At 42.4% G+C, this 24467-nt stretch overlaps 1 protein-coding gene across 1 annotated transcript; it reads left to right on the forward strand.

The window, feature by feature from the left end:
- The first annotated feature begins 1819 nt into the window (after window positions 1-1819).
- PTK6 (protein tyrosine kinase 6) lies at window positions 1820-16749 on the forward strand. The gene is made up of 8 exons (XM_075845071.1): window positions 1820-2052; window positions 4540-4661; window positions 5684-5847; window positions 9147-9318; window positions 10905-11063; window positions 11555-11736; window positions 12286-12439; window positions 15827-16749. The coding sequence occupies exons 1-8, from the start codon at window positions 1835-1837 to the stop codon at window positions 16072-16074; spliced, it is 1419 nt and encodes a 472-aa protein (XP_075701186.1). The 5' UTR covers window positions 1820-1834; the 3' UTR covers window positions 16075-16749.
- Window positions 16750-24467: the final 7718 nt, after the last annotated feature.

A 24467-nucleotide genomic window follows, 5' to 3' on the forward strand; every position in this document is an offset into this window, starting at 1 on the left:
ACTACCGGCCCCCGATGCTATGCTAGCAGCCCCCCCGCCGACACCCGACATAAAAATCGCTGGATAAGACAATAAAGGAGTTATACACTCACCGGGCTGCACAGGCGCTGTGTTCCCGTCAGCCGGACCATCCTGACCTCGACGATAGACGTCCAGTTCACCGTCCTCCAGTTCTTCTCTCGCCGACGACTGTCCCTCCCAACGACCTCTTCGGAAAGGGGATGAGGACGCGCTGACCGATGGGCCGGCAACCTGCCGCCCGACCGCCGGGACCCAGACTTCCGACCGGACCTGTTGCCTCGACGTCGCTGCAGATCTAGTCGTCCGTCTAGACGATCCTGACGAAGCCTGCCCCCTGGCCGGAACATCACCATGCGGGGCGGCCGTACCTTGCTCTTGACATCTTCCATCTGATGGGGGAGGGGTGACAGGGAGCCCGGCCTGCGACTCCCTGCTTACCGCCGGACCCCGTCGCGGCCTGGGATTCCTGCCAGGACGCAGGGCCTGGGAAGGGGCGGTCCTCCCAGCTGCCTGGCCTGCAGCGTCCGGGATCGGGCTCCCTCTGCGACGCCGTGTCCGCGGGACTACCTCCGGACTCAGGCGCTCTGGAGGTCGGGACCGCCGAGAGGGACGGGTCGACACAGCCTGCATCGCCGTCACCCCTGCTACCGCTCTCTGCCTGCCCAGCGCAGGAGCGGTTGTTGCCGACTCCCCCCCCGCCGCCATAGCCATGCTCGTAGGGGGGCCGGGGGAGGGGAGCCTGTCCCTTACAACAGACCCCGAACGCCGTGCCCGACGTGGCGAAACGGCGTCCGGGATCCTCGTTAATGCAGCCACGGTCTCCTCCAGCCATCCGGGACCGTGGTGCACAGCAGCGGCACGCAGCCGCTCTAAAATCAGGGCCTCTGCCATACTAAAAAGCCGGGCAACGGGGAGCTTTGCTTCTTGTGTACTACTCCTCCCGCTGCTTCCGGCTCAATGCCGAGAAACAGCGGGAAGCGCAGCAACGGCCCCCCCGTCCCCCCTAGCTCCTCCCCGTCCCTCCTTCAGCTTCTTCACCTTTCCCTCACCTCTTAACATTAACCCTTTCCCTACCAGGACGGTCATGTCGGCTTCCCTCAAGCCTGCAGCTGCGTCCAGCCTCTTCTGTTCCTGAGTTACATCCTGTATTATACTCCAGAGCTGCATTAACAATTCTGAACCTTAAAATCCTAAATCTACTATCCTCTGCTTGTTCAGTAGCTGCAAATTACTCCAGAATAGCAAGTTTGCCGAGTTAATCTGCTATATGGGAGTAGGTAATATATTTATGCATGCGAAGGAAGGTTTGTTATTCTAGAGTTTGGAAAAGCTAGGTGACAACTTTTGGGACACAGTGGGTATAGGGGATGTCGCCCAGCTGTTCTAGGCACAGAAATGGAGAATGGAGGAGATCTCATAGACTTGTATTACTAAATGCTCATGAATAGTCACGATCTTGTAGGTAATGTAAAGGTTCATGCAGGTTCTTGGAGTTCTTGTTCCTCCGTCATAAATACAGGTGAGTTTCCTTTACCTGTCTCCTCCCCTCACTTGGGCTGTGAGCAACTGGTAATATTGAAAACAATGAGGAAGTGGAAGGGAATTTTTCCAATGCTGGGACCCAGCAATCACTTCATGTGACCAGAGATATTTACACAAATTTATATGACCTTCTGTCTTTGGCTTCCACACCCATCTTATCAGGATTCCTGGACTGGAAAGTCCAGACTGGTAAAACGTCTCTCCTCTTCCTGGCAGATTTGGGAGAAGTATATGTGAGGCGGTTTAGTCCACCATACGGGACTATATAGATATGAGCCATCCAACCTATAGGTATGTAAGTCAATGGGACTTTAAAGGTTCTACCCGTCAAGAGTTGAGTTTCAAAGCTGGCGATCATTTCCAGGCTCTAGACAGGAGTGGGGACTGGTGGCTGGTGGAAAAACTCAGAGCAGATGGCAGCAGGACTGGCGAGAAGGGATTCGTACCAAATAATTACATGGCAGAAGAAGGAACGGTGGAAGAACAGCCGTAAGTAAGCCAATACATATAGTATCGCATGTAATCGAATGGATTCATTACACATGGACTTAGCTTGACACAATGTGTTGGTTTATTACAGGGTAATTTGTCATAGTAAATATTCATTTTGAAGTTACAGATGTAGCAGAGCTAAATTTGTCATTATGTAGCACTATTGATTACACACTGTGATAATTCTGTCTAGTATGTAGCACGTTTGCCTGTAGTCCAATGGAAAAGCAGAGATAATTCATCACAATTTGACAAACACTGATATATCATCTCTGGTGCTCAGCTCTGCTACATATTATGAGGCTATAGTCAACAACACTAATTAATAATCAGACTTCCCTGAGTGTTTCAGCTTTCATTGCTAATAACACCCATGAGCTGAAAGCACAGTCCTTCGTTTGTTCAGTGCATGTTTTTCGATAGGTAACGAAATCCTGAGCAGAAGAAGTAGCAGAGCTGGGATTGTCAGATGTAGAAAAGGTGTGAACCCGTAATGAGATAAAAAACAGATTCAACTCTGCTACGTCTGTATAAAATTCTGATAACGCCAAGAGAAGAAATACATTGGCCATACATGAGTAGCCATAAAGGTCTCCTAAGATGACTACAGATATTACAAAGTATGAGCTTCATGTCGACCCATTGTCTTATATAACCCTATAAGAAAGTCATGAAGACTCATTGTAAGAGTGCAAGGAACGTCCGTTGAAGGTCCGATTCAGCTGTGTAAACGGTCACCTACCGAACCACAATGAATGGATCCTTCAGAGATTGGGTGGTCTGCCCTATGGACTGAATGACCACGTTTCATAGGTAAATGGTCATATTCTAAACCACAACCATTGGGCTGGCTACCCAATGGACTGAACCGCCATGTTTTTTTCGTAGGCTACAGATCTCAATGTTTATCAGGTTGCTAAGCCTTTGGTTTGACTGTCCCAATAAGACCATTAGAGCCTCCATACACATCATCGGATAGGTGGTCATTGATATTGAAGGGTCAAGGTCTTCCCACTGGCCCAGGAATGGTCTAGGAATGAAGAAAACGCCTCAACTGTCCATGGTGAAGCCCCAAAAATATAACCTGTTGGGTTCCAATTGCAGTTATGCAACGCCCCTTTGTCGTATGACATGATCCCTCTTCCGTGTCATGGTGAATGACATTCTACGTCACTTTTATAGTAGTGATTGAAGGTCAGATCCTTCCTGGGTAGAGTTGTCCTTAAAAGAGGTTATAGGTTTGATGAACTTTATATAGTGGACACACGAGCAAACAGTGGTGAACCTACGTCATATAGTTGTCCTCCTTGGATGTCTGACTAGGTCATATGGAAATAACAGAGGAGGGTCCTCCAAATGAGACCCCTCTCTTTTGGCCATATTGGAGAGCAGCTGCCTCTTGGCTCTTAATCTGGGGGTCTATCATCATCTACTCTTCGTTTCTTCCTCGCAAAACTATCTTTCCTAATGGGCTGGGTCTTTCCATAATATTAGTCTGGTCGTATTCTGCTGAAGACCCTGAGACCCATCAAGAGAATAAGAGATTGTCCAACTTTAAGGTCAGCCAAGAACTCACATGTAAAGATGGTGTTTGCCTCCTGTCCATCAACTTCCAGGGAATTGTCGAAAACACGGTGGATGGGGAAGGGGGGGGGGGGGGGAATGAAATTCTACCCAAACCTGAACTTTAGGTTCATTGGAGTTTCCTTCAAAGAATATTTGCATGAATAAGGAGGATGTATTAGAAGATTAGACCAAGCCTTGTGGGGCTTTCCAAGCAACATGAAGCCAAGTTATCAAAAATCGACCAACAAAAACAAGACCAAGTCCTGATGTGGAGTTACATCTAATTTTAAACTCTATTCACATCCAAAGCGGTTTTCAAAAATTCTGCTGTACAGATATATGGTAGACACCAAGAACGTCAATATCACAATCGGGGTAAAGGGCTCTGTGGTCCCCGGGATATCCAAAAGATTTGTAGGCTCCCCAACAATACAACATTTTAGATCCCCTTCTATAGTTGGGAGAACAGTTATTTATTTTACCTAGGGAGGGGGGGTTCAGGTATCAAGAGGAGGAGAGCACACGTGTGGCATGTAGCAGAGCTAAGTTTTCAATATTAAAAGCGGAGTTTTTTTTATTTGGCGCAATCCATGATGTATATTCCATAGGACTGAAAGTAAACGGGGTTCTTAACTCGGTCAGTTATAACACTACAAAAGAAAATTACTAATTCACAAACTTCACTCTGCACTAGTACCCGGCACTAGCACACTGGATACATGCTCCACATACGCCTCTAACACATTGCACAATGATGCCCTAACACTAGATGGCGCTGTCTCTCAATACAAATAGTTCATTCTAATAATGTATATAAATCATATGTAGTGTGATGTCATCATATAGTGCAGCATGAGGTCACCAGAGCTATGTTATTGGCCCAGATACAATTTCTAACTCTACTAATGGTCCCTACAGATGGTTTTTCAGAGACCTGTCACGGACAGAGGCTGTAAATCTCCTGTTGAAAAGAGGAAATACGACTGGATCCTTTCTGATTCGCGTTAGTGACAAGCAAGGCTTTGTGTACGCTCTATCAGGTAAAGTCAACCTATAAGGAAACTACCCCGATCACCTTTAATTTTACACAATTCCCCCATAAAATCAAACCATCCCTTATTTTTGTCTAGTCTTGGAGTTGCCATTGGATTCCTATATCTGTTCCTGGGAAAGCTGGGTGACAACATATAGGGCTTCCATCACAGCTCTGATAGAGGTTATCACCCAGCTTTAGTAGAAGCATGAATGTCGATTATGCCGAGATATGCATTGCATTACTGATCCTGTACTGCTCACGAGTTACAACCTGTATAATACTCCAGAGCTGTATTCACAATTCTGCGGGCTTCAGAACCTAAGGGCACGGCCAGACGTGGCGGAATTGCTGTGGAATTCTCCAGTGGCCGTTTTTTACAGTTGTTTCAATACATTTTTAGGCAAGTTAGTTCAGACATTGTGGAAAACTCCGCTGCGGACCATAGGCTGCGGTGCGGAATTTTCCTTCCACAGCATGCACTGTCTGTTGCGGAGAAGAAGCGGAATTTCACTGCGGATTTCAGCCTTTGCAATGCAAAAACTGAAATCTGTGGCAAGTCCGCTGTCTTTTCTGCAACGTCTGAATTACCTGTCAAATATGCAAATGTTGGTGCAGATTCGTTGCGTAATTGCCCCAAATCTGCACCAACATTTGCAGCGGGAAAACTCTGCCACGTCAGGCCGTGCCCTAAATCTCCCAGTATTCCCTGCTTGTTCAGGTGATTTATATTTGGAAATGTGTACAGTAATCTGATGTAGATAAAACGAACTAGCCCCTGCATTATAGAAGCTCAGCTAAACCGTTAGAGGCGTGTATGACAACAAGCTTGCTGACTGTTTCCAACGACAACAAGCAGATTTGGGAATGAAGCTCTGGATTAAGCGGCTTATTCATCTCAGCACTATACATTACGTCAACATGATTATGGCCCTTTCCAGTAACACAGTTTGACATTGTGGCACTTGCACCAAGATGTTTGTAATATGTATATGAACTAAGAAGTTTTATGAATCTTTACATTTCCAGCGCGCTCTCAGAACTCCGTAAAACACTTCAGGATCCTTCAGGATGAACAGGGGGAATATCACTTGAATGCCTCAAATTTCTTTGTGGATTTGAATAAATTAATTGAATTCTACAAAGTGAAGCCCTTAGCAAAGGGTCTGCTCCTGACATCTCCTTGTGTGAAGGTGAGTGGCCAGTAGGTGGCGCTTTATTTTGCAGGGGAAATATGATCCGGTTATTAAAAGTCAGTATTTAATGTAAGCCATACATGTCCCAAAACTGTGCCACAAAGCGAATAGATAATGACGATTCTCTGCAGATATTTGCTACATCTTCACTTGTTTGGCTGCTGACTATCCTTTAAGATTCAGGTCAGTATGAAAAATATTTGACTCTCAGGATAAAAAGAAAATCAGTCCATTGGTGGTAAAACCATATTTATGGCTTTTGCAGCAACCTTTAGCGTTCACATATTGTTTCAGAGCTGCATTCACAATTCAGTTGGTGTTCGGAAACAGTCAGCAACCTTGTCAAAAGACACATCCTAAACAGCTTAGCTTCTATAGTACAGGGGGCAGTAATTTTCCCCTATATCAGATTACTGTACAGTGCCTGGTGTAAAGACAACATTTCACAGAAAACTGACCAGAACAAGGTTTGTGCAGTCTGGGAGATTTCAGCTCTGAAGTCTGCAGAATAGTGATTGAAGCTCTAGAGTATAATACAGGATGTAACTCAGGATTAGTATAGGATAAGTAATGTAATGTATGTACACAGTGACTCCACCAGCAGAATAGTGAGTGCTGCTCTGGAGTATAATACAGGATGTAACTCAGGATCAGTACAGGATAAGTAATGTAATGTATATACACAGTGACTCCACCAGCAGAATAGTGAGTGCTGCTCTGGAGTATAATACAGGATGTAACTCAGGATTAGTACAGGATAAGTAATGTACAGTTAGGTCCAGAACTATTTGGACAGTGACACAATCTTCATGATTTGGGCTCTGCTGCCACATTGGATTTGAAATGAAACAACTGAGATGCAATTGAAGTTTACACTTTCAGGTTTAGTTCAAGGGATTGAAGGAAAATATCAAGTCGTTGGACAAATAACCATAACTAAAATGTTTGTTTATTAATACTTTGTAGAGAATCCTTTGCAGGCAATGACGGTCTGACATCTGGAACCCATGGACATCACCCCACACTGGTTTCCTCCTTTGTGATGCTTTGCTCGGCCTTTACTACCGCGGTCTTCAGTTATTGCTTGTTTGTGGGTCTTTCTGCCTTAAGTTTTGTCTTAAGCAAGTGAAATGCTCGATCGTGTTGAGATCTGGTGACTCGGCCATTGCAGAATATTCCACTTCTTCGCCTTATAAACTCCTGGGCGGCTTTCGCAGTATGTTTTGGGTCATTGTCCATCTGTCCGGTGAAGCGACGTCCAATCAACCCGCTGCATGTGGTTGAATCTGAGCAGAAAATAAATCCCTGAACACTTCAGAATTCATCTGGCTGCTTCGGTCTTCAGTCACATCATCAATAAACACTAGTGACCCAGTGCCCATGCCATCACACTGCCCCCACCATGCCATCACACTGCCCCCATGCCATCACACTGCCTCCACCATGCCATCACACTGCCCCCACCATGCCATCACACTGCCCCCACCATGCCATCACACTGCCTCCACCATGTGTTACAGAGGTTGTGGTGGATTTGAATCATGAGCCGTTCCAAGCCTTCGCCATACTTTCTTCCTGCCATCATTCTGGTACAGGTTGATCTTAGTTTCATGCTGTTGCAGGACTGGGCGGCTTCTTTACATGTTGTTTGGCAAAGTCTAATCCGGCCTTTCTACTTTTGAGGCAGATTAATGGTTTGCACCTTGTGATGACCCCTCTGTATTTGCTCTCATGAAGTCTTCTCTTTATGGTAGACAGATACTGATCTACCTACTTCCAGGAGAGTTCTTCACTTGGGTAGATGTTGTGAAGGGGTTTTCTTCACCATGGAAAGGATTCTGCGATCATCCACCACTGTTGCCTTCCGTGGACGTCCAGGCCTTTGGGAGTTCACGAGATCACCAGTGCGCCTTTTTTTTTTTAAAGAATGTACCAAACCGTGGATTTGTCCACTCCTAATATTTGTGCCACATCTCTGATGATTTCTTCATTTTTTTCATCCGAACGATGGTCTGTTTCACTTGCATTGAGAGCACCTTTGACCTCATATTGTGGGTTCACAGCAACAGCTTCCAAATGCAAATGCCAGACCTGGAATCAACTATGGACCTTTTACCTGCTTAATTGATGATGGATTAACGAGGGAATAGCTCATGCAGCTCATTAGATAGCTTTTGAGATAATGGTCCAATTACTTTTGGTCCTTTGAAAAAGAGGCAGCTTCCTATTAAAGAGCTGTAATTCCTAAACCCTTCCTCAAATTAGGATGTGAATACTCTCAAATTAAAGCTGAGAGTCCGCACTTTAATCCCATATTATATAACTGTATATTCAATATGTTTTGTTGAACAGCCAAAATGCCAAAACTTGTCACTGTCCAAATAATTCTGGACCTAACTGTATGTATGTACACAGTGACTCCACCAGCAGAATAGTGAGTGCAGCTCTGGAGTATAATACAGGATGTAACGCAGGATCATTACAGGATAAGTAATGAAATGTATGTACACAGTGACTCCACCAGCAGAATAGGGAGTGCAGCTCTGAAGTATAATACAGGATGTAGCTCAGGATAAGTAATGTAATGTATTTACACAGTGACTCCACCAGCAGAATAGTGAGTGCAGCTCTGGAGTATAATACTGGATGTAACGCAGGATCAGTACAGGATAAGTAATGTAATGTATGTACACAGTGACTCCACCAGCAGAATAGTGAGTGCAGCTCTGGAGTATAATACAGGATGTAGCTCAGGATCAGTACAGGATAAGTAATGTCATGTATGTACACAGTGACTGTAGATTCATTCTATACTTGATCTATAACAAGGTGTTCAAAAGGTGTAGATACAGGAAACCAGTGAGTGCGACATGTTTCTCAACTCCCATTCATTTCAATAGACAGTAGCTGGAGCATTAGTAGCCTCCCCTGCATTACAACCTAGGGCAGGCTTCTTCTCAAAAATTGGGGGTGATCCCTGCGTGGGACGGTTTTAAGGGGGGCGACAACAAACTGGGCAATTGCCCCCGGCCCCTATTTCCTAGGGATACCCAAGGACTGAATCCCCAGAGGAAAACTGAGAGTGTAGTAAGTAATCCTTCTCTACTCAGTAGGGACCAATAAGGACTTTACCAGTAACCCCTAAATTGCCTTAGACCACCAGGGACTTTATCATTTAACCCCTTGACTACTTAGGCATTGTATGACAGTATTTAGCTTTAGAACAAAACGGCCAATAAAACTAGAGGCAGACAACCAGAATTTCTTCAACTTATTTATTAACATTCTCTGTGCAGGATGAGCCCACGGATACTGATCTGAACCCACTTCCGGTTGATGAGTGGGAGAGACCCAGGGAGGAATTCGAACTGGCACAGAAGCTGGGATCAGGGAACTTTTCTCAAGTCTATGAAGGGTACTGGCTTGGCAGAGTCAAAGTTAGGGTGGCAATTAAGACCATTAATCAAGGTGAGCGGGAGATATGTTGTGACACAGATTTAAAGGGGATATCCACTTTCAAGTGACTCCTATTTTAAACATTTTATCTTTAGTAGTATAACAGCCTATCCATAGTTACATCTTTTTAAAACAGCTTTTTAAAGTAATAGAGACGGCCCTCTGTAAGGCAGAGCAGGGGCACACTGGATTGGGCTTTAAAGGGTAACTACTTTTATTTAACATGGATTTTCCCCAGCTATGCTTGTCCAAATTGAAGCTTGGTCCAGTTGGAAGATGGTGTCAAATCTCCACATAGTCTCCTTGTTGTTAAATCTAGTCTATGCTATCTCCACAGACGACCACTAGGTGGCAGCATATGCAAAAAATAAAGCCCAAAAGGGCTTTGAGTCTTGTCATGACCTCAAGTATCTAGAACACTGACTGAACATTCAGGTTAAACTTCTTATCTTCCCAAACTACAATAAACCAAATGTACCATGAGCTAAAGATATAAATGATGCATTGTAGTACTTAAAGGGGAAGTGTCACCATTTCTCCTCTATTGTATAATATAGTGTTATGTTTGCAAAAATCACCACACCCACTAGCATTTCAAATCCGCTTCAAATATGATCTTGTGCACTGGTCATGTTCAAATTAAGAGCTCCTGGCAATTTCTAGCTATTAATTCCCAATTTCTTGCAAAACATTTACTTTTAACTTGCCTTGCTGTATTATTATTATAGCTCCCTGCAGTGTTCTCCATTTCTATGAACTGAAAACCAAAGTGAATATATTTGCACTCCGAGCTTCTCAGATGTATGTGGGATATCGCGTGGGCATGCCGACCTATGTGTAGAAGTCCATTGCATAAGGGCACAGGGAGTTCAACTATAGGAATAAGAAGCACAAGTAACATACAGATGTAGCCATCTTTATCTGTACTCTGATAACTTGCTGCAGCGTGAGATCACACAACAAAAGGCATTGAAAAAGTCAAATTAAAGTTTCTTGCCACTGTGTATTTAATGCGTTAAGCGTCAAGATAAAGACGGCTACATCTGTAGTAAACAGAGAGGAGGAGAAGAAAGCTGTGAATAGTATGTATGTTTAGGAGGGTGGCCGAGTGACCAAAAACCATCCTCCTTATCCTTCAAAATGGCTGATTTTGAGCACAACATCCTATCCCGGCCTCATAATTTCAAAAAGAATTGAAGATATCTGGGTAATTTTGCTACTTGCACAAGGGTAGACCATAGGGGCAAACCAAGTGTCTGCTATCGGGACCTTGTAAAGAGGGACCAAGCCCTGGTGGTCCCATCCCATGTGGTTGGCTATAGGCTTTTCAAGACTCCCCATTTTATTTTAAGCCAACGAGAGGATGGGGAGTTGGCCCAAGGGTAAGGGAATAAGAAACAAAACACCAAGACCTTCTGTCCTGGGAGTCAAAACACATCACCATACTGGCTCCTAGTTTGACATTTGCTATGGGGCCCCCTCTCTTCTACACCTGCAGTACCACTCTTCACCACTGTTATAATCGAATGCTTTACATAGCGATCAAAGCAACAGCACAAATTAATTTATTTTTATTCCCCTCCCAAATTATTCTTTAGATGTAACAAATCAGGAAACCTTTGTGAGGGAAACAACATTTCTGAAGACCCTTCGGCATCGTAACCTGTTATCCCTGTATGCTGTGTGTTCAGTGGGAAACCCCTTTTACATCATCACTGAGCTTCTGGCCAAGGGGGATCTGCTTAAATTTCTTCAAGGTAAATGTAACTAATACGAAATATAGTTACTATATTATTATGCTGCTTTCTTTACCAGGGTGCAGGACCCATCCAAACCTGTAGGTGGTGCAATAGAGACCATTTACTCAGCCTGATATGAAACACCCGCACTGATTTTGGAAGTTACCCAATAAAATTGTGTCTAGAGTTGTGCCTTGGGTGTACGGCCTTTATATTATAGTTATCTTCTGCCTGTCTACTCCATCCACTGAAAAGCATAGAAACCCTTTTAGGAAGAGCTAGCTCCTAGGGTGTATGTGGGCTGTCATGTGGTTGTTCATATCTCAGTTTTGGAGTATTTTCTCATTAAATACTAAATGGAGTGGAATACTGTGCAGACTCAAAAGAGGAAAGTTTTATCATGTGGGTATGGTATGGAGGGCATTAACATGTATCTATAAAAAGGTGGAATTCCCCTTTAAGAACATCCTATTCTGCATCTTACCATAATTTGTTGAATGTTTCCCCAGGTAGTGAGGGGGAGGAGCTAAATTTGGACGCGCTCCTGGATATTGCGGGGCAGATAGTGGACGGGATGCATTACCTAGAGACAAAAAATTGTGTCCATCGTGACTTGGCCGCCAGAAATGTCCTCATTGGACAGAACAACATCTGCAAGATCGCAGACTTTGGCTTAGCAAGGTTCATTAAGGTACGAAGAGATTTATACAGAATTGTAAAGTGCCGTAGAATATGGTGGCGCTATATAAAGATCATTATTAAAATATTACAATAAGCTGGCCCCATGTATAGCTTCTTCACAGTGCCATTCTTACCATAGAGGACCTCCTATGGGATCCGTGAGGAGAGGGACCCAACACTGAACTGCTCCTGTTGCTTGCTTTTACAATAAAATTCTGATTACCTGCCGCCACCACTATGGGGAGCTCCCTGTATACAGATTTTAAATGCTATAGCATTTATTTATTTTTTTACACTCTTTAGGGGTGTGGCCCATTGAGTTTTGCTTCAATATCAATTGCCTTGTCTCAAAGCAGGGGCATTAAATTCTACTTATCTGTTTGATGTTGTGCACTGCCTTCTAGTGGAGAGTTTTATCATTGCAACAATGTAATCACATTTAAATGATGTGACTATGCAATAAACACCCGGATCCACCCAAACACGTTCCCAATCACAGTTTTATACATTAATAATTATTACAATTATATCAGCTTATAATTTTCATTTTCTTTTCTAGGATGACATGTATGTATCACGCTCCAAGGAAATACCTTATAAATGGACGGCGCCCGAGGCACTGGCGTATGGTCGGTACACCCTCAAGTCAGATGTTTGGTCTTTTGGTATTTTATTATATGAGATAATGTCCCGAGGGATAATCCCATACCCAGGTAATTGTAGTTATTGTTATGTCTCCAAAATCCTGTTTTATGTATAATTAATAACAGAGATTATTCAGAGACTTCTGTATGTAATTATATATGTACAGCTGGTATAACCTGGGTATCTTGTGTATATAATTATATATGTACTGCTGGTATAAGTTATACATCTTCTTGTATATAGTGATATGGAGCATGCTGGTATAACCTGGGTATCTTCTGTACATAATTATATATGTACAGCTGGTATAAGTTATACATCTTCTTGTATATAGTGATATGGAGCATGCTGGTATAACCTGGGTATCTTCTGTACATAATTATATATGTACAGCTGGTATAAGTTATACATCTTCTTGTATATAGTGATATGGAGCATGCTGGTATAACCTGGGTATCTTCTGTATATAATTATATATGTACAGCTGGTATAAGTTATACATCTTCCTGTATATAGTGATATGGAGCACGCTGGTATATCCTGGGTATCTTCTGTATATAATTATATATGAACAGCTGGTATAACCTGGGTATCTTCTGTATATAATTATATATGTACAGCTGGTATAAAAGTTATACATCTTCTTGTATATAGTGATATGGAGCATGCCGGTATAACCCGGGTATCTTCTGTATATAATTATATATGAACAGCTGGTATAACCTGGGTATCTTCTGTATATAATTATATATGTACAGCTGGTATAAGTTATACATCTTCTTGTATATAGTGATATGGAGCATGCCGGTATAACCCGGGTATCTTCTGTATATAATTATATATGAACAGCTGGTATAACCTGGGTATCTTCTGTATATAATTATATATGTACAGCTGGTATAAGTTATACATCTTCTTGTATATAGTGATATGGAGCATGCTGGTATAACCTGAGCATCTTCTGTATATAATTATATATGTACAGCTGGTATAAGTTATACATCTTCCTGTATATAGTGATATGGAGCATGCTGGTATAACCCGGGTATCTTCTGTATATAATTATATATGTACAGCTGGTATAACCTGGGTATCTTCTGTATATAATTATATATGTACAGCTGGTATAACCTGGGTATCTTCTGTATATAATTATATATGTACAGCTGGTGTAAGTTATACATCTTCTTGTATATAGTGATATGGAGCATGCGGGTATAACCTGGGCATCTTCTGTATATAATTATATATAAGTTATACATCTTCTTGTATATAGTGATATGGCGCATGCTGGTATAACCTGGGAATCTTCTGTATATAATTATATATGTACAGCTGGGATAAGTTATACATCTTCCTGTATATAGTGATATGGAGCACGCTGGTATATCCTGGGTATCTTCTGTATATAATTATACATGTACAGCGGGTATAAGTTATACATCTTCTTGTACATAGTGATATGGAGCATTCTGGTATAACCTGGGTATCTTCTGTATATAATTATATATGTACAGCTGGTATAAGTTATACATCTTCTTGTATATAGTGATATGGAGCATGCTGGTATAACCTGGGTATCTTCTGTATGTAATTATATATGTACAGCTGGTATAAATTATACATCTTCTAGTATATAGTGATATGGAGCATGCTGGTATAACCTGGGCATCTTCTGTATATAATTATATATGTACAGCTGGTATAAGTTACACATCTTCTTGTATATAGTGATATGGAGCACGCTGGTATAACCTGGGTATCTTCTGTATATAATTATATATGTACAGCTGGTATAAGTTATACATTTTCTTGTATATAGTGATATGGAGCATGCTGGTATAACCTGGGTATCTTCTGTATATAATTATATATGTACAGCTGGTATAAGTTATACATCTTCTTGTATATAGTGATATGGAGCATGTTGGTATAACCTGGGCATCTTCTGTAAATAATTATATATAGCTGGTATAAGTTATACATCTTCTTGTATATAGTGATATGGAGCATGCCGGTATAACCCGGGTATCTTCTGTATATAATTATATATGAACAGCTGGTATAACCTGGGTATCTTCTGTATATAATTATATATGTACAGCTGGTATAAGTTATACATCTTCTTGTATATAGTGATATGGAGCATGCTGGTATAACCTGGGTATCTTCTGTAAATAATTATATATAGCTGGTATAAGTTATACATCTTCTTGTATATAGTGATATGGAGCATGCTGGTATAACCTGAGCATCTTCTGTATATAATTATATATGTACAGCTGGTATAAGTTATACATCTTCCTGTATATAGTGATATGGAGCATGCTGGTATAACCCGGGTATCTTCTGTATATAATTATATATGTACAGCTGGTATAACCTGGGTATCTTCTGTATATAATTATATATGTACAGCTGGTATAACCTGGGTATCTTCTGTATATAATTATATATGTACAGCTGGTGTAAGTTATACATCTTCTTGTATGTAGTGATATGGAGCATGTTGGTATAACCTGGGCATCTTCTGTAAATAATTATATATAGCTGGTATAAGTTATACATCTTCTTGTATATAGTGATATGGAGCATGCCGGTATAACCCGGGTATCTTCTGTATATAATTATATATGAACAGCTGGTATAACCTGGGTATCTTCTGTATATAATTATATATGTACAGCTGGTATAAGTTATACATCTTCCTGTATATAGTGATATGGAGCATGCGGGTATAACCTGGGCATCTTCTGTATATAATTATATATAAGTTATACATCTTCTTGTATATAGTGATATGGCGCATGCTGGTATAACCTGGGAATCTTCTGTATATAATTATATATGTACAGCTGGGATAAGTTATACATCTTCTTGTATATAGTGATATGGAGCATGCCGGTATAACCTGGGAATCTTCTGTATATTATTATATATGTACAGCTGGGATAAGTTATACATCTTCTTGTATATAGTGATATGGCGCATGCTGGTATAACCCGGGTATCTTCTATATATAGTTATATATGTACAGCTGGTATAAGTTATACATCTTCCTGTATATAGTGATATGGAGCATGCTGGTATAACCTGGGTATCTTCTGTATATAATTATATATGTACAGCTGGTATAAGTTATACATCTTCCTGTATATAGTGATATGGCGCATGCTGGTATAACCCGGGTATCTTCTATATATAGTTATATATGTACAGCTGGTATAAGTTATACATCTTCCTGTATATAGTGATATGGAGCATGCTGGTATAACCTGGGTATCTCCTTTATATAATTATATATGTACAGCTGGTATAAGTTAAACATATTCTTGTATATAGTGATATGGAGCATGCTGGTATAACCTGGGAATGTACTGTTGTATAATTATATGTACAGCTATCATTTATCAGTTATTACTGTCAGTGGTAACTACTTTGTAATTTTTCTGTAGGTATTCAAAACTCAGAATTACTTTGTTACCTCAAACAAGGCCACCGCATGGCAGCTCCACAAAACTGCTCCGATAAGGTCTACAACGTAATGTTGGATTGTTGGATGGAAAATCCACAAAAGAGGCCGACATTTAACGACTTGAAGATAAATATAGACAACCTAGCCAATTATGAGCCCTCAGAAGAATCCATCAAACCTCCTAAGTCAAAAGGATGGATAAAAAAGCTGAGGAAGCCAGTCATCTAATGAGCCTTGTGCTACCAACAATGTCTCGCTGCAGGAACGAGGCCTTCGAGGATGTCGACTGTAACTTATAACCATTCTGTAACAGGCTATTATAGAGATCCCAAGTGTCTACAAACTTGCACAGATACGGGATATCTAAAAGTATTGCAAGACCAAGGTAGAAGGTCCATCTACGTTGAGATGCCACCAAGAATCAATGGGCCTCCTTTGTAACCCAACTTGTATACTGCTGGTAAAGATAAACTCTTATGCAATGTATCTAGTAGGTCTTTGGAACATACACTTTATTTTTCTTCATCTGGCCTCCATTACCAGGATCTGCTCCAACCACGTCTTCCGGCTTGTGACCTAAAGTTGGGTTCGAAGTCGGGTGTAAGATGTCTTGGGCAGTAAATACGATTTCTGATCCCCCGTTAATAGGCATTAAAATGAGCAGATACCAGACACCCCCAATGAGGGCAGGTACTCAAACATAAGATTCTACGGCATCCTGCCAATTATGGTAGGATCTGTCAACAGCAACCTTATAAGTGTGGCCCTTGGGGCTTTCACAGCAACTTGAGTAAACAGGATAAGATGCCCCTTCTCTCCTAGAATCGATGGAAAGTCCAAAACAGCACTAAGCTTTTCTTACCCCTGTATGGGGTGGGGGGGAACGGTAATAACCACCTGGAAGAGGTCCTCGTCCTGATTGTTGCTAGGAGGTCTGTATCCTATTTATTTTAGCAGCATGATACAGTAGAAGCAGAGCGGATGATGTGAACAAATCTCATCCACACGCTGCGTAAATGATAAGCGGAAAAAAAAAAAACGCTCAGGAATTAACCCGCAGTGTGGTTTCTTAATCTGCAGCATGTCAATTGTTTTTGCGCAATCGCCGCTCTTGTGTTTGGGGTTTTCCCCATTGAATTAAACGGGGATGTTAAACCTGCAACAAATAGCAGATGTTGGGATTTTTGTGGCGGAAAAGCTGCGATTTCGCTGCAAAAATCCTAACAAAAAAAAAAACATACCCAGAATTCAGTGCTTCTTTGTCCATGCCAGCCTTCTGGGACGATGTTTCATCCCATGTGACCGCTGCAACCAATCACAGGCTGCCGCGGTCACATGAAATATGATCCCAGGAGGCCGGGCTGCAGGACGGCGGAGGGACGAGTCGCCATGGCTATGCAAGTATGAAACTTTTTTTTGACATGAAGTTTTCTGCAGCGGACATTCAATGTGATACAATGTGTACTTTTATGTAGTGTATGCGCCCTGTATGTACTTACTCTTAGGGTATGTTCACACGCTAAACTAAAAGCGGCTGTAAAATACGGAGCTTTTGTCAAGAGAAAACAGACTGATTTTCAACAGTTTTTTAAACATCGAGCGTTTTTACGGCCGTTTTTGGAGCGGTTTTTGTATTGACCCAATGAAAAATTGCTCCAAAAACGGCTCAAGAAGTGACATGCACTTTTTTTTACGGGGCGTTATTTTACGCGCCGTTTTTGGTAAAAAAACCAACACCCGGTCATAACGAAACGCCGTTTTTCCCATTGAAGTCAACGTGCAGATGTTTTGAGGCTCTCAGCTTCCGTATTTTCAGTCGTTTTTCGGAGGGCGCTTACGGGCCGCAAACGGGTGAAAATAAGCCGTGTGAACATACCCTCATAGCGTTTGCCCTGTGTAAACGCTGTACAATCATCTGTTGCCGAATTTCTGCTCCCCATTCAAGTCTATGGGCCAACTACGCAGCATCTCCGCACAGAACCCGCAGCATAAATTGACATGTTGCGGAATTGAATGTCCAACCGCAGAACACTTTCAAAACGACTTCCTGCGTTTTTGTTTTTTGATGGGTGTGGCTGAGAATTGCTAAATCTCATTCACTTTGCCGTTACTGTAAATGCTGCGGAATTTCCACATAGAATTCCGTAGCGTTTACGCTACGTAGGAACCCGACCTGAGGGCTCATTCAGACGAGCGCGTAACTCGTCCGTGTGACGGCCGTTGTTTTAACAGCCGTCACACGGACACGTGTATTTCAATCGGGCCGTTCACACGGCCGTTGTTTCAACTGAGCGTGTGAAGGGTCTGTGAAAAAATAGGACGTGTCGCATTTTCACGCATCCCACCATAGACTCTAGACTCATAGAATCCGTGATAACGCGTCCGCACAAGTGCATCTCGGATATAAAAAAACGTTAATTTTTCACATCCGAGGTTGCACACGAATATCTTCCCCCTCTCCCCTCTTCAATTCTTACGTATTGCCTTATACGTGATACAACTTTGTCGGACTCTGTTACTTTTGTTTGGACGCAGTACGTATGCTAAATCTATGAATACACAATGTTCTCTGTATTTTGTAATTTGTCAATAAAGTTCCAGTATTCAGAGGATGAGATTTGAAATGGTTCTGCTTTACTAATATAGCTACAACTTAGGCTTCCTTCACATATCCGTCAGGGCTCTATTCTGACGTTCTGTCTGAGCTTTCCGTCGGAACGGAGCCCTGACTGCTACACTGAAACCATAGGCTTCCGTTTCCATCACCATTGATTTCAATGGTGACGGATCCGGTCCCAATGGTTTCCCTTAGTCACCGTTGTGCACCGGATTTGTCGTTTTGACTGGATGAATACCGTACTCGACTACCGTATTGATTCCGTCAAAACGACGGAACCCTTGCACAACTGAGACAAATGGAAACCATTGGGACTGGATCCGTCACCATTGAAATCAATGGTGATGGAAACGGAAGCCTATGGTTTCAGTGTGTCAGTCAGGGCTCTATTCTGATGGAAAGCTCAGACGGAACGTCAGAATAGAGCCCTGACGGATATGTGAAGGAAGCCTTAGTTTTGAACGTGGATGACGATATTTCTACAATTTAATGTATTACTATCCCCAATAGTTTCTCAAAATAGCGCTTGCTCCGTAGACTAATCACGCAGATGAGATTTTTCTATATAAGGTTTACCCTGTAAGGCCAGAATCACACACGGTTATTATGATGCAGTTTTTGGATCAGTTTTTTTTTAGCCAAACAGAGAAGAGGACACAAAAGAAAGGAGATCAGTCTTTTCTTTATACCTTTTCTTCCTTTTGGATCCTCCTATGGCTTTGGCTTAAAATAAAAAAACTGAGCCAAAAACGGCACCAAAAACTGTGTGTGATCTTGACCAAATGGTCTCTAAAATGCAGTGATAACACTTGTTAACAATTACAAGGGACAGTTGTCATAGGCCCAGTTCACACTGAGTTTATTGACGCGGTTTCTGAAGCGGAAACCGCATTGGATTGTTTTCAATGGGAGGCGGAGGCGTCTTTTTTTCACGGCAGCTTTTAGCCGCTTATGGTAAAAAAAGTTATTTTGCCCACGTTGCTCAATGGCAGCAAGAAATCGCAGGCAGGTTAAAATCCTGAAGGAATTTGGAGGCAGATTTATCTGGCTGCAAAAAAAATGTGTGAACAGGGATTAAAGATTCTCCAGCACCCTGCTCCCCCCACCACATACAACTTGCAAAACCTCTTCCATGGCCGGTCTTTAACGGACGTCACGGGTTTAGTTGTGGTATTATTTAGACACTTGCATAAGGCTGTCATTTTTGCAATGCCTGGCACTGCAATGTTTTCACTGTATGGCACGGTTATAGATATTCACTGGCTGGCACCGTTACAGATTCACTGGCTGGCACCGTTACAGATTCACTGGCTGGCACCATTACAGATTCACTGGCTGGCACCGTTACATATATTCACTGCCTGGCACTGCAATGTTTTCACTGTATGGCACGGTTATAGATATTCACTGAATGGCACCGTTACAGATATTCACTGGCTGGCACCGTTACAGATATTCACTGGCTGGCACCGTTACAGATATTCACTGGCTGGCACCGTTACAGATATTCACTGGCTGGCACCGTTACAGATATTCACTGGCTGGCACCGTTACAGATATTCACTGGCTGGCACCGTTACAGATATTCACTGGCTGGCACCGTTACAGATATTCACTGGCTGGCACCGTTACAGATATTCACTGGCTGGCACCGTTACAGATATTCACTGGCTGGCACCGTTACATATATTCACTGGCTGGCACCGTTACATATATTCACTGGCTGGCACCGTTACATATATTCACTGGCTGGCACCGTTACATATATTCACTGTATCGCACGGTTATGTTTTCGCTCTATGGTACAATTATCTATGCACCGTATAGCATTGTTATATGTTCACTGTATGGCCATCTTATGTGTTCGCTGTACGCCACTATTATCTATGCACTGCATGGCGCTATTATATAGGCACATGATGGCAGAATTATGTGGCCGCTGTCTTCCACTATTATGTACACAGTCCATGGTGGTGTAAAGTGCTGTATAAAACGGCATGTCTAAGAGCATACCTGGATGCCGGTCCTCGGCTAAAGTAGTCAGAACTCGGTGACACGGAGTAGCGAAGCGTTGCAGGAACAGCGACACTGTGCAGACTTGTCGGAGGAGGAGCGGCGCTCAGTACAGGTGAAAACATGGCAGCAAGGTGGAACAATAACTTGGACCATAAGTGGGTAGGCACAGGCGAACCTTGGGTGCGGAGTCCCCCGTTCTTCACCTTTAACCTCCGCAAGTAGGTATCGACTTTACTGGTAACATTTCCAGGTCAGTCTCCAGGATAGTCCCCAATTGACACTCAGGCTGTAGATGGAGGGTATTCAAAGTCTTTGTGCTCAACCAGTTTCAGGTCCATAACAGGCGAACGGAGTCAATATGGGGAGATACCGTCAGGTTTAAGCCAGATGTTGGTACACAGGTAAATGAGATCAAAACAAAGCCAGGTCAAACACAGGAAAAATGACAGCGAACAACAGGAACAAATGCCTGGAAACTCACTACCACAGCAGATAACCAATCAATTACCTACAGGTGGAGTGCTCTTTTAACGTCATGTGCTCGCCCTCTGCTGGCCATTCACAGCTGTGCAGCCATGACAACTACTACTGCACGCTTCCTGCTGGTCGTTAATAGCGGTGCAGACAAGATAACCAGAACTGCTCGCCCCCTGCTGGCCGCTCACAGCTGGGCAGTCGTGACATCTGGCTGGTAACAGTGGTACGATCAACACAAGCAAAACTGCTCACCCCCTGCTGGCCATTAGCAGCGGTGTGGCCATGGTTTTATTTAGACACATTATGGCAGGATTACCCTTCATTTGCCTCTATTCCCAAAAATAATTTTGTCCAGGGGGTCCCTGTGGACTGGATTATTATTTAGGCATTAAGGACCAATTTATTGGAAGAAAAAAAACAAATACACGCCGATACAAGACCTACGACTTTTCATGTAGGACTGGTTGGTACAATCTGCTCATATTATACCTTCCATTTTATCTATCCGCTTTCCTAGAGATGTATTGGTGGAATTTAAAAACAGTAAGAATTTAACCTATGGGACCCTTCCAAGAAAAGAAAATATAGGATAATGAGTTGTTCCCCTACTTCATGGATGGTCAAGAAGTTCATGTTACTGAAGGTGAAGATCTGTGGGCACCATCATCGTCTGGCCCTAGCGTGTTTTTCATCAATGGACCTGAAGGTTTACAGAAGCCACTATAGGAGCAGACACTACTACTATGGGGCTTGATGTGTGAACCCAGTATTTGATTGGTGGACCTTGAGGTCTATAGAACCCACTAAAGAAGCAGATCCCATCACCACTACCATGGGGCTTGGTGTGTGGACCCAGTATTCGAATATTGGACCTTAAATGGAATGTGTTTAATCAGTCAGTGTTTAATCATTCATACACTATTCAGATTTTTTTAATTTTTTCACGAGTCAGGAAATATTATAAATTAGATTCTAATTTATAACATTTCCATGTGCTGGTCACTAGAGGGAGCAATTCCCAAAATTGCAGCATTGCATGTGGTAAAGCAACCACATTGCTTTATGCTGCAAAATTTGGGAATACTCACTCGCTCTAGTGAGCTCACAGAATCCCCCCTCCTTTATCCTGGCTAGTGCCAGGAGAAAGGAGGGTATTGAACGGTCAAACCTCCTACACTGTGTGTCGCCATTTTTTGAGCTAACACACAGTGTAGTAGGTTTACATACAGTAGTAATCACACACTAAAACACGTACATACACAGACCTAACTTACCTGCTCCTGCCGCCGCCGCTCCCTCCGGTCCGTCCGCTCCGGTCTGCTCCCTCCGCTCCTCGTGCTTGCTTCAGAACACAAGTCCGGAAGCCGCGACCGGAAGTCGTCATCTCACAGTCCGGCCGCGGCTTCCGGTCGACATGAACATGGCGCCGGATTTCGCTCTAGCGAAGACCTGACCTTTGGTCTGTGTGGGCGCATGCGCCGCTCCCACACAGACCGCGTACGCTGTAGTGAATGGAACGGCTCCCATTCGCATTCTCTAAGGGGTTGTATGTGCCATATTCCATCACTGTATCTGTCGTTAATCGACACATACAGAGATGGCAAAAAAAATGGCAGCCCCCATAGAGAAGAAAAAGTTAAAAAATATAAAAAAGTAAAACACAAACACACACATAAATAAAACACTAAATGCAAATTGATATCCAAAAATTTTTTTTCGTGACACTCGTCCTTTAAGGTCTATGGAACCCACTATAGAAGCAGATTCTACCAATGCCATGAGGTCCGGTGGATAGACCCAAGAGTCCAATACCAGAGCTTTAGCGTTGGACGTTTCGGAGTCATCATGGACTGGAGTGGTACTGGGCGGGAGACCACAGAGGAGGGAGATGCAGTAGTCCAATCGGGATATGATAAGGGTATGACTGGCATTTTAGTAGTGTCAGATATGGTGCAGAGGGAGAAAGCTAAACTTTTCTAAAGGAAGACATTTTACTATTCCTCCTCATGGGAAACGTAACAGCAAATAGAAAAACAAGCACTAAATTATATATATTTTTTTAAAAAATATTACAATTTTGTTAATTAAAAAAAATTATTTGGTGGAATATTCTCATCTCATTTACTTAGAGCTGCATTTGCTTTAATTTAGAAACAAACTCTGCAGAAAATACTGAGATATCCCGGGATGGAAAATCTGCAATTAGATCCCGAAAGTTAAACTGGTAAAGAACGTCCCAGGCTCTGCAGAATCCATATTTTTGCTTTTTTCAACGGGGCCGTGCGTCACAGTTACCCACTGTCATCCCTAAATGTCTCTCACCCCCGCCCATCGTGACTTCCCTTGCACCCCCCTGGTTATGACCTGAGGACTCAGAATAGGAACTAGGACAAAGGTCGCCCCTTACTGAGGGCCAGACAGGGACAGAGGGAGGCTGCACCCAGGACTCTGTCAACTAAGCAGTGCTCGCCATTGTTTATCCAGTCTCACCCGGTTACTTATTAACATCTTGTTTTCAAACATTTCCATGCGATGCAAAACAACAGCGCGGATACAAAGTGTTCCCAGATGACAAATACAGAATGTTTTCATAGGAATATTTCCAAGATACTAAAAGTGCTGATCCTTAGGACCAAGGCAGTGGCTTATTGAATACAGATCTTATTTATAATCCCTTTCAGTTGTTGCCTGTTAGGGGGTGAATTTTTGCAGCGAAGCTTCAAGCCGTGCCCTAATATTAACAACATTCTGAGTTTGTTACAATGTATCAGTGTATGCAATGTGAGAATACTGAAACATTGTAACAAACTGCATTTGTGTGATATCCACTTTTAACCCCAAATGTTTATACTTGAATATTGCCATACTATGCAAAATAATACCCCCATAAAGTGTCCACATAATACTAAATATACCTGCTATATACTACCGTCATATAGTGCCAAAATAACACTACCATATAGTACCCAAATAATATGCAGTATACAAATAATACTACCATAAAATGTCCAAATAATACTGAATATACCTGCTATATACTACCGTCATATAGTGCCAAAATAATACTACCCTATATAGTCCATATAAAACACCATACATTACCCAAATAATATGCAGAATACAAATATTACCCTAATCCTGCAATTCAGTTCCCAAATAATACCACCACACACCAATAATACCACCACACACCAATAATACTGGGTGGTTTCTAGTGTGGTAAAGAAACCCGTTGTGACAAAGTTGACAATACCTGGGGGGTCCAGGGTGGTGAAACGGGAGCCCTGGGCAATTGCCCATTTTGCCACCACCTGAAGCCGGCCCTGAGACTAGATCAGTATGTCATTTTTAACTATTTCCATCTACTGACAATGGGAATTAAACCCAAAAGTATATGAGAAACTTGTAGAAATCCAGTTTTTCTTGTCATTTAAAAGTGTGAAATAATACTTCCCTACAATGCCCACACAATACTGCAATTAAGTGCCAAAATAATACCGCCATACAATGC

This window comes from Rhinoderma darwinii, chromosome 13 (assembly GCF_050947455.1).
Source record: "Rhinoderma darwinii isolate aRhiDar2 chromosome 13, aRhiDar2.hap1, whole genome shotgun sequence".
Classification (NCBI taxonomy): Eukaryota; Metazoa; Chordata; class Amphibia; order Anura; family Rhinodermatidae; genus Rhinoderma; species Rhinoderma darwinii.

What these genes read in the sequence shown, in the direction of transcription:
- PTK6 (XM_075845071.1), top strand. Translation starts at nt 1,835, where the DNA reads ATGAGCCATCCAACCTATAGGTATGTAAGTCAATGGGACTTTAAAGGT. An exon ending in CTTTGTGTACGCTCTATCAG is followed by an intron (nt 4,662 to 5,683) that starts GTAAAGTCAACC and finishes TTACATTTCCAG; the next exon opens with CGCGCTCTCAGAACTCCGTA. An exon ending in GCTTAGCAAGGTTCATTAAG is followed by an intron (nt 11,737 to 12,285) that starts GTACGAAGAGAT and finishes TTTCTTTTCTAG; the next exon opens with GATGACATGTATGTATCACG.